The 19397-nt window shown below is 39.4% G+C and overlaps 1 protein-coding gene across 2 annotated transcripts in view; it reads left to right on the forward strand.

Annotated features, from left to right (window-relative positions):
• The first annotated feature begins 1703 nt into the window (after positions 1–1703).
• The window catches only part of LOC102685817 (regulator of G protein signaling 9), a 34422-nt gene continuing 16728 nt past the window's right edge, over positions 1704–19397 (forward strand). The window contains exons 1-9 of one of the 2 annotated variants that reach the window (XM_069194520.1): positions 1704–1933; positions 5491–5587; positions 10843–10893; positions 11670–11776; positions 12135–12186; positions 13283–13341; positions 14454–14530; positions 15539–15620; positions 17185–17247. In XM_069194520.1, the coding sequence (XP_069050621.1) occupies positions 1868–1933; positions 5491–5587; positions 10843–10893; positions 11670–11776; positions 12135–12186; positions 13283–13341; positions 14454–14530; positions 15539–15620; positions 17185–17247 (654 nt within the window). In that variant the 5' untranslated portion in view covers positions 1704–1867. The remainder of the gene's footprint in view (positions 1934–5490; positions 5588–10842; positions 10894–11669; positions 11777–12134; positions 12187–13282; positions 13342–14453; positions 14531–15538; positions 15621–17184; positions 17248–19397) is intronic. The other variant, XM_069194521.1, reaches the window with a different exon arrangement.

Raw genomic sequence — 19397 nt, forward strand, 5'->3', positions numbered from 1 at the left:
GGGCATTGGCAGAAACTGGGGAATTCATGCCTAATGCCTAATTAGGAAGAGAAAACAGGAGATACTTCTTTACAAAAAGGGTTGAAAGAGTACGGAACAAGCTACAGAACCATATTTTTGAAGTCGGCACCCTGTTTTCTTTTGAGGAATGGCTGAATCTGATTGTTGGATTAATTGGACTAATTGAATGAATTGCCAACCTGCCTAGAAGGGCCCAATGGTCTCTTCTCCATCGCAGCAATGCTTATGTTCTAATTTTGATTAGTTGAACAAGAAAGAGAGAAATCCATCGGAAATGAGACAATTCTAATGGAATGCACACGAATGGGGAATATTACCCAAGCAATTGTTACATGAAAGATGAAGGTTTTGTGATTGTGTAAGTACTCCTGAAATAGCCCACACTCTTATGCAACATGGAATTTTTTCATATAACATCATTATTGCTTTTACTTGCTTTCTTTTGAGTCATTCAAGTCATTCAATCAAGAAATGATTATTTCTTCAACTATTCCTTTCTTCACAATGGCCTGACTATCAGTTATCTCAAGGATAAATAACATGAACAAATTCTGGCTCGCTAGTCAGTGAATCAGTTTCTTCTTAACTGTTAAGTAATCTTCTTTCTTTTCTTTTTTTGTTCATAACAAATGAATTAACCATTTATTTTTTAAAACCGCTTCTTCCAATCAGGGTCGCGGGGAGACCGGAGTCTCCCGGTAGGCCATGTTGATGGGGCGGGTTTACACAAGCACATTCACACCGGGGCTGCTTTTCCCAGAGGCCAATCAACCTACCAGTATGTTTCTGGACTTCAGCAGCGATGCTAACCACTGTGTCATCGTGCCGCGTGTGAATATTATGCTTATCATATATATATATATTTGTAATATGAAAAATAGTACCCTTCAGTACGTTTTATTATTTTCTTGAAAACCAAGAAACATTTCCTGGGTTCTAGTACATCACCCAGCATTGTACAGGACACGCAGGAAACCAAATGCTCTGTGCTCTGAATGGTCAACAAATGTGGATATGTTCCCAAGAAGAAACGAAATGGAAAGAAGCTACAAAACTTGAAGGCAACATTAAGAAAAACAATAAGAAAGTTCACCTTAAAATATCGCCGACAGGGGGCAATGTGTTATCGATCGATGGTATCTTTAACATGGCAACGAATACCGTATATGATATTGCAGATGTATTTCAGGAAGATAACAAATTTATGCAGATATGTGTGAGGCAGTGACGTTTTCACATTCTGAAAAAAAAAAGATTTATTGAATTTCCATAGTTGTGTAGGAATGAAACTGTAAGAACAAGAAGTTGGGCTGACACAAGTAAAGGAGCACCTTAAAGGGGTCAGTATTATAACTTTCTCTTCCTAACTTAAAATGTGCATTTGACGCAAAGATTGGGGAGATTATGGGATGGCGGTTTGCAAAAGTGGAACTATTGTGACATATTAGGGCTGAGTAGGCCACCAAATTAGAAGTATATAAGTACACAATATTAAAAACAGTTAGCGGGAATGGATAGTCCAAATATTACATGGCTTACAATGTACTAGAAGAAGCTGCTTCAAATGTTAAACTCTACGTTGCCGTCTATCGGGCAAGTTTAAGAAGTGCAGTGATGCTGCCGACAGAGGTGACAGGTTGTGAGAATAGAGCCGAGTTGTGATTGGTTGGGATATCAATCCCAGCGCTTTCTTCATATTCGCTGTGGTTTATCACTCTAACAGGCGGCGTGTGTGCAAGAGGAGAGACGCCAAGACCGTCTGTCCCTGCGCTAGTTTGCTGTCTTTATCGTTGTTTTTGAACGCATTGCTTTCTCACAGCTAACGACAGCGACAGGGAACGCAAATATGACTATCAACAAGCTCTGTGATTACAGCCAGCATTATCGACCTCGGATGGCGTGTCTGAAAAAGGTAGGCTTGTCATACGAGGAATACCTTGGTAACAAATCAGAAATTGCGTTGTATAGTATTGTGCATTTATCGGTACAGCCTGTTGTTTATCTCTATAATTGTATTCCATAAAACAGTAGAAATTAATATCAGGTTACCGCTATGTATACACGTCCTAAACATTTGTGCATATATATGAATTTGCTTAAAGTTTGAACCCGAGAAAGTTATGATCCTTTCCAGTAATTGGCCTGAAAAGATTTTATGTTCCTGATGTTTAGAACGCACAAGCAGGGTACCCTTTCGCATTGTCTGGTTTTGTTTTTGGCGCAGTGTGCTAGTGTTGGTCTAGTAGTTTTAGTTTTATCACGATGTCCGTAAAAAATGAAGGAACGCGATCCCTTGCTCAGTTATGTTTACTTTTCTTTTGTTGTCTTTCCAGTGGTAGGTGCAGGTGTGGCTTGGTGTACAAGCGTGTTTTTCTGCAACATATTCTAATTTTGTTCTCATCCACCACATAAAACGTAAAAACCCCGTCATCTAAATATAGGCATGCTTAATCTATTTTTGTACAAAAGCTAATACTTTCTTGCCCATGCGCAATCTATCTCACCTATAATGAGACTAGGGATCTTTCACGCCTATTGGAAGCGGGATGCGAATTTCCATTCCACGTGTTTTAGGTATAATTAATAGCAACAGGGCATTCAAAAAGGCATTTGATAAGCATTATTTGACTTTTTAAAATTACCCAATCTCTATCTTTGTTCCAAGCCTTGAATTTAAGGAACTGTTGTATTATGAAAAGAAATGTACACATCACCTGTGTAATGCACTTTGTGCATTTTAAATCCACTAATTCACAGAGCTTTCCACAGTTCCTTAGACCTTTCAGTGATGACATGATCACTCCCTGAATCAAGCCCCTTAAAATGCACTCTTTCTTCATCGACAGGATATTCCCTTTTAATGTTCTATTGACACAGTCCTTATCTGAGCCATAATCTGCCATTGCAACATCAATCCAATGTGGAATTCCCTCATTCAGTTAAAGTGTATTCCACTGGTGCTACCCCTCCATCTCATCACCCTTTCCATTCCCAGGATCATCAAAGATAACGGCTCCATTTTACAGGATGATGCCTTAACTGGAACACTTTCCAGTCCCCCCTATCATCTCATACTGCTGATCACCTAACCTGTGCAACCTTCATGTCCCTTACCCACCCAGAGTCACATCCACACCAGGAACCTTATGTTGTAACAGAAGCCACAGCATCGCCTGCAAATATGTATCCAGTAACATGTACATGACCCTTTGGTCCATTTCAGAATAGCCGAGAAACCATCAGGTGCATCAGGTAATCTGATTTACTGCATCTCTTGGAGAAAATGCCCTGCCATTTACCATTATAGAACTACATGCTGCACATTGGTGGTGGTGGAGGGGAGTCCCCATTACCTGTAAAGCGCTTTGAGTTGAGTGTCCAGAAAAGCGCTATAAAAGTGTAAGCAATTATTATTATTATTAATTACATGGCCATATCGGGGGAAAATGTGAGAGGAGAGAGGATCAAAGACCTCTCCAAGCTGATGGTTCCCCATGACAGCTCTCCCAGACATGACCTTTCTGGTTGTGTCCTTTTACCGAGATTTCAGAACTGCCACTGCTGAAAAATGTCAGGAGCTAAAATGATCCTAAAACCCATGCCTCTCCCTTCTTTCTGTGATAGACTAAATTATTTTTTAATCCTCTCCTTGACACGTCTGGACCAAAAGCTATCGCTGGGCTCAGGGACTTGCCCAATAAATACATTTACAGATTTCTGCTTTTGGGACCTCTCCCCCAGAGTTCCCTTCGTCTGGACACTCTTCCTCACCCGTGTGCCCGTTCTCACGCGTTCTGTCCTTTGTTCTCCGGTGTTTAATATTCCAGCCACTTTACCATCTCCCCCTAACCCATGAAGAAGGCTCAACAGCTCAGATATCCTGTTTCTTCTTTATATGTTTTTGCTCAGAATTAACTTTTACTTTTAAATTTTAATACACATCCTTACCATCGCTATTGTCAACGACAAAAGCATTAAAATTCGAAATAAGATTAATTAGAATTCAACATGGTTAGAGAAACGTTCTAAGGAGAGTTTCTGAAGGCCTTACTCTGCAGTGTGTAGGTGTTTCTGATCTACAGGTCAGTAGTAGGTCAGGATTGTTCATGGTGCTGAACCTTATTTAATCACCCTCCTACGCACAGCCCTTAGTTTTGCCCTCTCCTTAACAGCTATATTGTGTTCCTCATGCCCCTTCATCACGTCTTACTCTGCTTTTCCGCTGACTGTCAGAGCTTGCAGGTCTGCAGCTTAAGGGGAATTGAATTTGCATCTCTTCTAGTACAAAATGAGGTCCCTTTGTGCCATATTAATGTAGGCTCATTGAGCGCAGTATATGCTATTCCAATACATCTCCTTTATTACAGGACTCACTGTACTTCTTTATGTGTATGTGGGTTTCTTATGAGTCCATCTATCACAGTCAAATGGGCCCTGCAGAGGATAGCAGGTGCAGGCAATGCAGAGATAGCAGGTGGTATGCAAACAGAGAACCCTCATGCTACTGCATTGGCTTAGCCCGTAGCAGAGTTGGACAAGGCCTGCTCTTCTTTGGACAGTTAGACTCTTTCATTTCAGCCTGCAGCTTTCCAGCTTTCCAGCTTTTTCTGTGGATATGTGAAGCCAAGATGGAAATTTTAACATTTTCCATGTGTGGTTCTCAGTATGCATTCTGTAAATGCATTGGTTTACTAAATATGTCAGAAACAGTTCCCTCAGTCACAGAGCTTGGAAAGATCTAGTAACACAGCCCCTAGAATGGTCTGTCTAATTTGTGTTTGAAGAGCCTCCTGTGATCCAGATTTAGACTGGGGGTAATGTTCCTGTTTGACTTCAAAGGTGCTTAACTTACCGAGAACCCACTTCAGACAGCCTGTGAGAAAACCAAAAACAAAATCAATCATCAGAATATTTCAAAGAGGTCAGATGTACCACTACAGACATAAAAGAGTGAGGACGTGCTTTAGATTTTCTACTCATCAAAAAGGTTACTGAAAATACTTCTTAATACTCATGTGTTCTAAGATTATTGTAAATTACCTTTTGTCTTCAAATATCAAATTGAAAGTAATTGAAACAGTAGATGGAGTGACTACAAGGCAGTAAGTAAAGTGTATTCAAAATCTTTTGGCAGCTGTTTCAAGTAAAACTCTGTTACCTTAAGATGGCCTGTTGGTTAGTGCAGTGGTTCTCAACCTTGCCTGTCCTGGTAACTCTTCAATTAGACTCATTAAGCCTTTGGTCTATTATACTGACCTTTTTTCTTGTAAGAAACTAGATAGGGTTTGTAATCACTATCTGCCTTGAAGTAATTTCTGATTTTAACACTTGTCTTATGGGGTATATGTAAATGGGAGGATATGCTATATTGTCATTCCCTTCTGTGTCTGTTCTTGATGCATTAGTGACCTATTAAGAGTCATTTAACAGAAATAAGAGAATAAAGGAACTCTCCACTTCTCCCCACAGATAGAGAGCCTGGTGGTAGAGATGCAGGATCCTAACAATGGAATAAAGACTCAGACCCAGAGGCTTGTCATCACCACCATCCCACACGCTATCACTGGTAAGACCTCTGTTATCCATACCTCTGTGCTCTGCAGCACACTAGCAAGCAGTTTCTGACGTTTTGTCTTCCTCTGCAAAGCCAATCCCAAAAGAGAAGCCCCTTCAAACACAGTTAATTTATTTTGTTAAGGACTACAGATATCCAGTCACAAAAAAATATATCTGTGGTGGTGCAGGTTAGAGGGATCTTTGTTGGCTAAGGACTTTAATGAAAGCACAAGCGAAAAGCAATGTAACAAATAATAATAATCAATAACAAAATAAGGTACAAGGGCACAAACACAGTGATGTAGGTAGAATGGAAAATGCACAACAGTGCATAAAGGACATATTTTGAGTGTGCATTCAATATTAAGCAGGAACTAAACTAATGAAGTCTGGTGAAAGAAGACAATAGTGTAAGACATGGCATCAGATCTTTTCTGTGCATCTCACTGGTCATCATGTGTCAGAAGGCTAGGCCTGCTGGCTAGATTGTTCAAAGGAAAGACACACATAACATTACACTGGACTAAAAATAAACACAACCAGCTCCTACCATTCATCAGATTGACACCACTGACCATGTGAAATTGAACTCCTTTTTGTGTAGATTAATTAAAACTAAAATAAAAAAAATTGAGCTAACAATGTTTTTATTTGGCTTACAGTACTAAGAGCTGGGAGGCACTGCACTGCAAGCTGATTGAATGTTTAACCATGCACTGAGAGCGCAGCATTTAGCCAGTCTCATGCTGGGGGAATCATTTGATCAGGTCTCTCATATTTCATAACTCATACCCAAGCTCACTATTCGAGGTGCAACCAAAGTTTATTACCAGTATACTGCCTTCCTAATTTAATTAAATCCCAAATGCGCAGACCTTTTCATGACTTTTAAATCTACTAAATGTATTAAATCTACTAAATGTAAATTTGCTTTCACCTAAATTTGCAGTACTGATGTCATATTTTAGAGAATTTTGTTTATAGTGTAAAAAAGGTGGTTCATTGCTCTACAGTATGCTTTAAGCCACTGTTGTTTGAAAATAGTGGTGAAAAGTTTAATTACATCATCCATCCTACAATAAATTTCATGTGAATATGAATGTTTAACAGTGTAAGCATGCAAAGATGGAATATCTGTTTCTATTGTAGTATATTTAAGTATTTTTTCACATTTTGCATGTAATTGTAGGCTTAATAGCAATAGATTTAGGGTACATCCTTAACTTTCCTGCTTTTAATGGAGGCTGAAATAGAAACATTCAAAGAGTAAATATGAAAAATTGTCAGTGATGGAATTTTATGCCCTCAGGGATTTACTCAGTCAATCTACAGCCCTGTTTCAAGCTGTCAAACTTTCCATCGTCTGAAAAGCTGTCTAAGAAACCTACAGTAGTTTGTTGTAAAAAATGTCACTTTTTATGCCATTTTGTCAGTGCAATTAAATAACAGAAACTAACATAAAAATTAGGCCAGGAATGATTGGCATGATATAGTGCCATGCAGATAGAAGCAGATTCCTACTGGTCCATGCTGGAAATCACCATCCTGTAGAGCAGTAGATGGAATTGAGACATCTCCTGGCATGCATGTATTTTAATTCCTTTGATGTGTGTGGTGAAGCAGCCATTTCCATGGCAACCTACGAGGAGCTGGCTATGGTGATTCCTTCCTTCGTTTGCAGTGGCGATTGGCTTTGGAAACCGGTACTCACTATCAAGTAGGGAAGGAATGCCGCAGGCAGGGTAGATTCATAGGATCACAAGACAAGTTTCTTTGTCTGCAATCAGACATCCATCCATCCACCAGAATGATTTTAAGTAATGTTGTATTAAATCATAGACTTTAAATATTTAGCCCATTGTTAAATCAGACATGTTAATAAAAAAATCAAGATCTCATTTACATCTCCTTGAGAGCATCGATTGATACAGCAGGACATTTGCTATGCCTTGTTCAGTGGTACAGTATCACCATCACCAATCCACCAGGGATTTGAACCCGAGATATTTTGCCCTCACATCAAGCACCTTAGCTTCTACCCTGCACATCTTGTCTTGAACAACTTGGAAGCTTTAAGTAAATTCGTTGTGTTACGCAATTTGTGCTACTCCAAAAAAACAGGGATTTCTGTATTTAGGATGTAAAGGAAATTTAAGGACAGATGGACATTTTCGGAAAAGTTTATAATGACAAAATAAAGATACAATAAACGTGTTGTAGATTTGTCTGGGCTGGAGATAAATAAAAATAACTGAAGGCCCTGGGATGAGCAATTCTTTTCTGCTTTGTCTTCTTCTGTCTGTAAATTAAAAGACTAATTTATTCTGTAAATCATATTTTCCAACCAGCAGTGAAACCCAGAGAGATCCGGTAGACAGCTGTAGCTCATTTGGATTTGAGCTGGAAAATGTGGTTGGTAAAAGTCCAAAGGGACATTTTAAGAGTGAGAAAAAGCAAATCATCAGATATGTTTACAGGAGTAAGAAAAGTAGGCCCAGGGTACAAAGAATGCTTAACTCCCACCTGGATAGGCTAGTCTACAGTCTTAACAATGCTGGTGCCTATTTCTACAGCTGGGTGAACTGCAGTGAGTTGACTGGAGTAACCAGCTAGTACAACATCAGTGTCCATTACAGTCAAACCTATAACTTCCCACTTAGGATTCCAGAGCCCAAACTACAACTGATCTCTGTGCCCATAAGAACAGTTACAAACAAGAGAGGCCGTCTAGCCTGTTAGTTAGATATCAGCTTCAACAACATGGTAGCTTGTTTTAAAACCCAAGATTGCATCTCCCAGAATAACTCCGTTTCAGAGGTCAGACTTTCTTTGTTGCTAAGGTCGCTGTTGCTACCCTAATCTGGTCAGCTTGTGCGATATCTGTGCTCTGTTTTCCAGAGGAAAGGCAATTTCTGGAGTTGATTGTTTGTTGCACTGGGGGCTGATGACTCATGTGGAACTGCTAAGGAGCTCATTAGAATCAATGATGTAGACCTCTCTGCACTGCTGCCTCGATCAATGTGTCCCTGTCTATCTGTAGCCAATATATCTCATGAACTACACACACTGTTGAACATAATCAAGCTGCAGCAGCTGAACCTATGCATTTTACACTGTTGAAATAAAAATTATATTCCATAAACATAACATGTAGGTTTATACGCCATATACATGTCAAAAAAGTTCTGTATGCATGATAAGTCGTTAAGCAATTTGGTATTTTTTCCAGCATTCTGTAACCAGTTGTGTTAGTTTGGTGACCATGTGTTTAATAATTGTTTTAAAATCCAGAGAGTCACAGTATATTGGCCAAAGTGCTATGCAAATATTTTATTAGTAAAAAAGAAAGAAGTGGAGTCATATGCGACTTTCAAGGTGATTTTTTCCATAAATTGAGATTAACTCATGCCATTTTGTTAATTTCAAGATCATTTCCTGCTTCTTCCTTTTTATTTTCTTTCAGGTGTAGATTTGTTATTGGAAGTTACTGGAAATATAATATGCTCCTTTTAATAGTATGAGTCACAAAATGTTTTGTTTTTTATAGGTTTTGTTAATTGTTTACCTCTGGTAACTTATCTACCAAATGTGTTTAGGTAGAAAATTATGTATTACAGTATGTATTTATGTATTTATTATATAGCCTAAATATGGTTATATATCATGTATCAATTAAGTTCATTTTCTGATTCAGTTCACTTAAAGTAAAAAAAAACAGGATTACATATTATAAGCAATATAATCCAATTGACTGAAGATGGTTTTCCTTTTATTGATGATTGGAAGTGAGAATATTTTAAAATAAAGTTTAGGTATAATGGGCAATGTATCTAATCTTGCATTAGGCTGGTCTTTAACAGATTCTTCATGGTTGAGTCAGCTCACAGGTTCAGATGTGTCTTAGCAGGGCGGGTCTAAGGAAGTTGTAACCTTTAAAATAAAATGTACATCACAATATCAGCTAATGACCAACCAACCAATTAGTACTCAGTACTGGTTTATTCTGTAGTATTCATACTGTAAGAATGTTGAATCTCTGAAAGAGGTTCACTTGAGTGAAATCGATAGTTTCTGGAAACCCCCTCTCTACCCTCAAAGCCACAACAGACTGTCGGTATGGTAATCTGCTTGTGTTCTGCACATAAGGCAGCCTTCAATTGGATGAGATCCATGTGATGCTTTTGTGCTTAAAGATGGCCAGTAATCCGTGCACAGAAATGGAAAAGGTCGGGGATAAAAGTCCAATGTTGCGTCATGTGACTGTTAGAAAGAAAGGACCTCATTTAAGAACTGAAGAGGGGTGGGTTGAGCGCTCTTTTATTGCCCCTTCAAAACACTGAGTGTCCGTACATTTCTTTGGCAAGGCCAATAATTTCATGACACCTACTGCCATCATATTTTTATATAGCCCTTCATCTTAGCCAAAAGTCCGCTTGGCTTGAAGGATTCTTGGCTATTTTCACATCCCACAGGACAGAAACCATGATAAAATGGAACTGGAACTGACTGCAGAATTGTGAACTGCCTCTTGCTGGAATGAATGAGGGGTTAGATGAGTTGTAATCGACAATTATCCTGTGTTGTCCAACAGTGTTTGTTGCACTCGATTAAATTAGAATAGCGTTGTATTTGCTTGACAAAATTTGTTTAATATTGTTAGGAATATTGTTTAAGAATATTGTTCATGGCTACTGGTTGTTTTAGTTGTTCTACTGAAAGAAATATCTGATGTTTGCGCTGAGCTGGAATTTTCAAACCCAATATATGGTATTAGTGCACATCAGTCTCTCACTGAAATTCTGCTCCCATTTGCTGTGTTACTGTCTAGGAATAGGAAATTGAGCCTTGAGCGAGCCACCTCTCTTCCCTCTTCCTCTCTATTAATAGTGCGGTGACAGACCCTAATGAGGAGAGTGACTCACTCCTCTGTGGTGTCCTCACACTGGCAGCCTGAGTTGATCACTGCAGGCAGGCCCTGCAGGAGCCCCTCTCCGCCAGGTACATCCCTCATGAAACACGAACCTCCCCCCACCCCCAGACCCCCAGAGCTCAACCCGGCACTGTGTAGCCGCCAGCTCAGCGCACAGCCGGGGACTAATCTAAAGCGACATCGCGGCTTTATAGCCTTCCTTCAGAGTAAAAGCCAAAAAACGCTCAAGCCAGGGTGGCTACACTGGAGATGATCCACAGTGAGTTGCACGTCATGCTCCTGCATGTTTGTATCAGTTACATCCCTGCACTTGCTCTTGTTCACTCTGTCACCAGGTCTTGACTTACTGCAGTGGCTAGCTAACCGACTACAGGTCGAGACTGAAGGTAAGAGTTCTCATGTCTTTTGAAAAGCAGCTAAAAGCAAAATTCCAAAAAATGTATCTGTGAGAACTCACTCCATCATGGTTTGAGAACATGTGAATATAAACTCGCCAAGGCACCATTCGATGTTCAGAACTTCAGAGTTTGGAAACAAAACATAAGGCAGCTTTTTTAAGACCTTCAGACAGTTTCTAGGCTCCAGTTCCTCTGTGAACACATTTGTAAATGAGTCTGCCAACCAACTCAACTTGTTGCCTAAAAAATTCATTACCATCAGCAATGTGAAAAACTGTTTATCTGAGTAACAGAATATAGATAGCGGTCATTTGTGTTTAAAGGAAATTAGCCTTCCTTTTGGAAACTTGCCTGTGAATAGGTGGAATCTCTCCTTGCTTTCAGCCTGTGCAGTTGGAGAGGCATACATTTTCTGTATGATTCTCATCTGAAAACTTTCATGTGTTCATTTACACCTTCCATGTTGGTGTTAGTTAAGATCTCAGCAATCAATAAAAGTAATGTATAAACTACAAACTGGTGAGTGTTTATGGTTGGTGCCATTGTAGCTATAATCATGTAGACACGCCTGCAACCAGGTTACAAATTGCGGCTATATCTAGTTTCTTTATAATGATGTGTTAAAGAAAGATGAGGTACAAGAAATCCTGCTTTGATTGAGACAACCATAACATTAATGTGGTGTCTTAGAGCTAACTGGAAAGGTGGTCTTTTGCACTTTGTCTGTGTATTGAGACTCTCCTCTTCCCTTATCCTTCCTTCAGAAGCTCAGAACATTGGTAATCTGGTGGTGCAGTATGGATACATCTACCCTCTCCAGGACCATAAGAACCTCATCCTAAAACCAGACGGCAGCCTCTATCGCTTTCAGGTGGGTGTCCAAGTTCATCATAGGTTCGGCCCTCAAACTTAATTAGGCCCCAACCTCTTAAAACTAAAATGTTGAGACAAACTGACAGAATAGTTTCCATTATCTATTCATATATTTTCCTGTCCATTTAAACCTCAGTATACTGTATGTAGGCAGTCTCAACATATGATCTGGATGTGTTTGTTTATAAGAAACACCAGACGCATCAGTAAAGCAGTTTCCTTCTCTTCTGGCCATTTTTCAGTGGAGTCAACACACACTTTTTGGAACGGGAAAAACAATGCAAGTCTTTGCTGTGAAACAAACTGAAACTGTGAAACAGTCAAACTAACTGAGCTGTGACCTTGTTCTCTCCCAGACGCCGTATTTCTGGCCAGCTCAGCAGTGGCCAGCTGAAGACACCGATTATGGTGAGTGGCAATCAGCACACACTTCAGCCGCGTGTTTCCCAGGCTGCTTCACTGAGTATTAGAGGCTGTGGAAAGACTGGTGAGAGGTGCCAAGATAGCAGGTGGAATGACAGTACAGTACAGTATGTTCACTCTGATCAGGGATAACATTTACTGGATTTTGACTTTGCAACCCAGAATTTGCATTCTTGGTGTACTTCACAGCAGTTTGTTTTGTGCAATAGAGCCAGACGCCCGTATTAAGTCTTTATTTATAACATATAACAGCAAAGTTGTACTGTTTATTGTAGACGTTTAACAGCTTCACTTTGCAATTCGAATGCCTTTTGTTTTGTTTTTTGTTTTTTCTGGGTGTCACTTACACTTCATAACTAAAAGAATTGTGCTGGCTAGCATGTGTGCAGGGGTTAACCTATTCCTTTCGGTCAGTTGCCTAAATAGACCACTACATTTGAAAGAATATGAGGGCAATCAGACAATAGGGTGTGAGTCTGATGGCTCTGGGTTAAGGGACAACACAGTGGTGTGGTAGTTAGCATTGTGAGCTCGCAGCTCCAGGGTGCTGGGTTTGATTCCAGTCTAGGGTATCTACAGTATCTGTGTGGTCTTTGCTCATTCTTCCTGGGTTCTGATATGTTTTTGTAGGCGCCCTTCTCTCAGCTCTCAAAGGCATTCTGGATAGGTATGATTGGCTACTCTTAATTGTCCCTTCTAGCATGGCCTCCTGTCCATAAACCCCATGCAGTCCTCACCAGGATAAGCAGGATAAGTGACTGTCTCAATTAACCCATCACAACTTTCATAAATTTACCAAGGGATATTGCTTTGATGGCTCTGGGTCAGACAAAGGGCTAGACGTAATTTTTTTCTGATATGGTACACACACACCTGATGAAGACTTGTTCAGAATGTTAGGTTTTTCTTCTTTCTTCTTGCTATTTCTGTGTGAATGTAAACCTCTGTATTTTCCTAGCATGCTAGCCTCTTGCATACCACAGGAGAATTTAAGAAACCTCTTTAGTTTAATTTTACAGTTCTACTGAACAAATTGTGAACAAACCTTTATGTCATTCTCCTCTTTTCTCTCTTTTCAAAGCAATATACCTGGCCAAGAAAAACATTCGGAAGAAAGGGATGTTAGAGGACTATGAAAAGGTACAAATAATTAATGTTGCTTAATTATCTGCAAGAACCATTCTACTAAATTCTTTATATTGATATTTTTGAAAGCTTTATTTAATACAGTTTATGCCCCATAGCCAGATTTACAATTGCAGAGCACAGTGGGAAATAAGAATTAGATTATGAATATTAAGAAGAATGAGAAACATCAGGAAATTACACTAGACGATTGTGCTTAGAAAACAGGATTCACGTAAGTGGCCAGTTCACCAGAGCTATGTTTAGTCTGTTGAAAGCCATTATATCCGGATCCAAAGCACAATGACAGACTCTTCTGGATTTTAGGTAGAAAGGGGAAAACACACCCAGTACGTCTTCCTGTGAAAGACAGTTGTGTTCAGACAAGGTGTTGTCAAATTGTCGCAGTTTCATTCCGTGAAGCACAGCTTTGGGAGATCGGAATCTGTAAGAAATGAGGTCATGACCTTGTCATGGGCCAGTGTGCCCCTGCTGTTGATACTGAAAGTCAAATTATAAGAAGAGCAAAATCCTACTGTCCCCATAATTTTCCTTTTGATAGTGGAAGAGAGAGAAAAGTTGAAGAATTGCTTAAAAAAATCTTCAAAGGTGAAGCCAGTGGATTAAAGTAATGTCGAATTAGTGTGTATTTATTTTAAATATCTGATAAGTGGATAGTCACCTGAGTGTTTAGACAGGGCTAGAAATTATGTACAGTAGATCTCCAAAGTGTAGAACAATCAGTGTGAAAGTGTTAGGCCTCCAAATACCTGTAGCAATTTGTTTATAGGTCTCATTTATAAACCATTTTGGACTCTGGTTAATAAAACTTCTTGACATAATTAGTATCATCCTTAGGCATGATGACAACCAAGAAGGAGTTGTGACTTGAACTTTCGATGTGTCATAATATGTAAAAATTGAACAGAATCTTTGTGACTATGTTTCATTGCTAAGTCCTAATATTTTAGGCACTGCATGACTTTCTTTATATATTTTTTTTATTTTTTAGTGTTTTATTAGAATTGTTCAGTGCATTAATAAGTGTGATCATAAAAGTAAATATTAGTTTTTAACATTAAATACTTCAGAGTATGGCTACAGTGGCTCCTCTTTTTCTTTACTAGGACAACTACAACATGCTTCACAAACGAATAAACCATAAATGGGATTTTGTTGTAATGCAGGCAAAAGAACAGTATAGGTAAGTTTATTTGGTTCTGTCTGCTGTATTTTCTATAAAATACTGTTTTCCATGATATAGGATGTTATTCAAATTTGTCCATTACTTTCCAGCTCCTATGAATACAGATGTGTGCTGTGTGTGCCATTGTGTCTTATTAGGAACAAGTAATAGGTTTATTCCATGCTGGAAAAAAGAAGAAAGAGAACACAATGTTTCGGCCGTGGAGCCTTCTTCAGGTGAAGAAGTGAGAAACCTGAAGGTGTGAAACCTTCACACCTGAAGAAGGCTCCACAGCCGAAACGTTGTGTTCTCTTTCTTCTTTTTTTTCAGCATGGAATAAACCTATTACTTGTTCCTTTGCAGCCTACGCCTGACGCAGCCTGGCGCAGCTACCCACCTGAACTACTATTGTGTCTTATTGTTTGGAAAATGAGATTTCATCATGCTGGCTTAAGAGCCCCTAAAGGCTATGACACATTTTGCAGTTTTCTAATACCCAGATAGCTAGCAAGTACAGTTGCCTACTTGGGCCAAAGACTTGTCTAATTGATGGCCTCCTCCAACACCGGTTTGGCTCACTGATAGCTCATTGTTCCAGATTTGAATGATTCAAATCTGGTTTGGTACAGATGTGACATTTTCTAACTTCTTTTTTTGTTCCCAACACCTTTTTTATCCAGGCTTTTAAGTTTTCCTGCAAAATGTGGTATTCTTAAAGACACAGAACTCAACATAAAAGGAAACGAGTAGGGGTTTATGGGGGTAAAAAGGAATCCTGAAACTGGTCAACAATGAGTCACAACCTGTGTCCATCTGAATTGATGGCCCAGTGCTTGTGGGTTATGTCATTAGCATAATGGAGTATTCAGAAGGTGTGGAAAAGTCATTAGTTTTGGGAGCATTTTCATTAGGCAGTAGAGTTTATTTCTGGGCATTGAAGTCCACTGCCAGTGTTTTTTTGTCTGTGAGAAATGAAAGAAAGAGTTCTCTGGCTGCTGACTGCCGTGATGTCCTCTGTGTCCACAGGGCAGGGAAGGAGAGGAAGAAAGCAGACCGCGTGGTGTTTGACTGTCAGGAGAGGGCGTACTGGGTGGTCCAGAAACCTCCAGTAAGAGCTGAAAAGCTGTCGGTTCAGTCTGTGCTAGTGAATGGAAAGATATTTCTCCTGGAATAGAAACTGCTACACCTTTTTTTTTGTTCCATTTACTCTTATTTTATAATATGCCCAATGCTAACACTAAAAATGTGTATTGAATTTAACATAAAGCTAATAAGTTAGAGTCTGAAGATCTTTTTAGACAGTCTCTGTGTTAGCAATGCTGTCTTCTGATTTCCGTGGAGGCTGAAAACATTTGGGCTTTTCTGTAGTGTCTCTTCTGAAAAATAATGTATTATCTACCCTGTTGAGGATTTGTTCATTTATATTTTAGAGAAAAGTTAACTACTTAAGAGAATGCTCTAGAGAACTTTGTGTAAGGTGGCCTGACGTTTTTGGTATTTTGAAATTTTAGGATGCACAAAATTACTGCTTTTCTAGAAACAACGAAGAGTATTAGTCTTTCAGTGCAGGTTCTCCAATTTCTCTGTCTTTCCGAAGAAAATAAATTAACGTGCTGCCTGTAGGTATACAAGCAAGTTAACAAAAGAGCAGAGTTGCTAATGTAAAGCCTTTGATGGTAAAACTAAATTCACTATTGTTTTCCATTACTTGGTCTTTGCTACGTACAAAACTAACACTCTTGCCTAATTACCGCAGGATCAGAGAGAGAGAGAAGAGTTCACCTTTTAAAATATTTAATAAGCGTCCATAGCTCTGTTGGATTTAATGAATTTATAAATAAAATATGCAAGTAATCACCATGTGACAGTTTGAGCATGCTGGGCGCAGCAGGCAGTAAATATCTCAGATGCTGTGCACAGAAAAGATGTTGAGTTTGAGGAAACAAAAGCACTCCCTACAGTCAACCCCCACAGCCTGGCTAGTGCATTATTAATAAACGCCTTCACATACACACCTCCATATTGTCTAAAATGTATTGTTGTTACAGCCTGTTACTTCTGGCACACTTTCCTTTATTACTTTAAAAGTCCCCCATTGGCTTTCTTAACTACTCTTTAGATTTTAAAGACCTAGAATCTCACATCTGGTTTTACAGACTGTCTGATTTTACACTGCTTTGTTTTGATGCTTAAAAAGAAATACCCATTCCAGTTTTATGCCAAATGAATGAATACTGAGGAAAAGCTGAAAGCAATACTTACTCTTTAGTCAATATTAATGAACTAGAAAATTAAGTCTATATGAAACATGATGGGAGCACTCACCTCACAAGTGGCAGTTGAATGTGATTTGCAAAAGAAACCATCTGTCTATACACATAAGACCTTAAGTAACCACAGCTGTAAAAATAAACTTTCAAACTTCCACTCTGAAACAGAGCAATACACGTTATTTGCCTTTACGTTTTGTCTCCTTCCATAGCTTCTTTTGTCTGGAAGTTATTTAAAAAGGCAATATTATTAACAAAATTAAAGTTTGACAGCCTTTCAAAAGAAAGAAAGAACATGCAGGACAGGACAGAAGGAAAGTGGGGAACTTTAAACTATGAAAAAAGGTGGTCCTTGTTTAAAAGATGAACCTAAACAAGGTTTTTGTCTCGTGTCTTCAACAGACAGGAACTGTCAATGCACTGGAATACGGACTGAACCGCTTCACGGACCCCAATGCCAATCCGGTAACAGAGGTGAGTCCGTTTCCTGTTTTCTGCTCACAAGACTGTTCACACCTCACTTCTGCTCACAAGACTTTCGAAAAGGTATCTCACTGAGTTAAGAGGGAGATGTCAGTGAGATGGACAGAACTTCCATTGCTTTCAAGAGAAAAGGGACAATTCCTTTGTGTGGTAGTTCACGGTGTGATGTCACCAGGAACACTGTTAACGGCAACACTTCGTATTTGATTGTAAATTCTTAAAGAATTGTTCAGTTCCCATAAGTGAGTCTTAATCTGTACACACTAAATTAGAAACATCTTCCCTCCTTATTGCACTTCACTGCTTTAGACGTAGGGTTTTCCACACCGCCTTATCTGGGGAGAGTAGAATAGCCATTCATTCTCAAGACAACTGAGAAACCACATTGGTCAGGTAATGTCTGTGTCTTTGCATTTGGTGAGGTAATACATTTAAGACTACATGCTACCCTGAAATTGGAGATCAACCAAGAGGTCTTCTGCAGACCTGGATGAACGACACAATGTGTTGGATGAGTCACATGCCAGCAGTGGACTTGGATGTTGATATTCTATGCATGATCTGCAGTGCAATTTAGAACCCTAAGCTGGTTAAATGAGAAATATAAATGCAAATTTTATTTGAGCAACTGGTTTGTGTGAATGGTATTATTGCTCTTGAGAAAAGACAGCTGACTGCATTTCGGTTGTCCTTGGCAAGGCTATTCTAAACATTTACAGACACGTGTGCAGCATATATTTATCACTAGTGCTGGAGACCAGCTGCATGATCCTTATGCTTTTAGCTTTTATGTTATGTTAAACCCAGCCCATCGAGCAGCTCAGAATATCAAAGAAGGTTACGATAAGGGTCAAATAAAGAGATGTGTTACAGATAAAGTACTGAATTTTTATAATGGAGAAACTGACAAGCAATGACTTTTCATTTTTTTGTGCGATTTTTGTGCACAGTGACATTTGTAATTTCATCTGCAGTGTCAAGCACTCAAAAATTAAAAAAAAAAACTCTGAGAAGAGAAAGCATAATGTGAGATTCCATATTATGTCAAGCCAACCTGTGATCCAAACCATAGGAAACCATGTCAATAATCATGTACTGTAGAAATAAGTTGCAAGGTTACTGTGCTCTTAACAGAGTAAACTGTCCTTAAGAGAAATCACCAATAAATATCGTGAACTATGTGACACTCTTTTTTTGGAGTGCAGTGATTTGTATTTTTGTACTTCGGTGGTAAAGTGCTGTAAAGTGAGGTTTCTCTCTGGTCTCTGGTCTCTCTCTCTTGCTGTAGAGGTGTTGCTTTGCTCTGAGGTGAGACGATAGTGTCATATACACGCAGAGCAGGTGAAGGACAAGAATCTGTGCCTCTTGCACCCATCGTCTTACACTTTCTAAGAGGATTTTACTCTGGTAATCTTCACCCATCCCCCATTAACAGACATACACCTCCCTGCTTCCAGCATCATAGCTGCACTGCGAACAGCTTGGCAACAGCAGGGGCCCTGTAATTGTTTTTGTCCTGAAATAAATTAATTAATGAATTGTTTTTTAATAAATTAAAAAAACAAAGTCTTTTTTGGTATGCACTGTTTTTGACACCATCATGTGAAATGTGTATCACTTGACTGTCACTGCCCAGACAAGCATCAGTGGGCAGAGCACTGGCACTGTGGCTAAGGATCTGCGCCTGTGGCTAGAAGGTTGCCGGTTCAAATCCTGCGGCCGGCAGAGGAATCCTACTCCATTGGGCACCTGAACAAGGCCCTTAACCCCAACTGCTCCAGGGGTGCTGTATAAACGGCTGACCCTGTGCTCTGACACCAAGCTTCTCTGTTCTATCCTAAAAAACTGGCAAAAGTCGTCTTGAATCTCCTGTGAAGCGACGTCAACATGACAGTCTCATCTTTCACTAGGAGATGTATTCCAAGTGGGTGTTGTGCATATTCCCCTCTTGCACAAAATGCACAAAATGTGAAGTAGACCGAGAATTAACTCAGCTGTGCTAGATACTTATCCAAATGTCCCATATGATCATCAGCTCCCCGATATAAGAAACAAGGCATTAGTAGTGAAGTTTGAAGACCCTTAGTAGTGCAGACGTGTATGGCAAAGTACAGTGTGATCTTTTTATACAA

Source organism: Lepisosteus oculatus, chromosome 9 (genome assembly GCF_040954835.1).
Source record: "Lepisosteus oculatus isolate fLepOcu1 chromosome 9, fLepOcu1.hap2, whole genome shotgun sequence".
Taxonomy (NCBI): domain Eukaryota; kingdom Metazoa; phylum Chordata; class Actinopteri; order Semionotiformes; family Lepisosteidae; genus Lepisosteus; species Lepisosteus oculatus.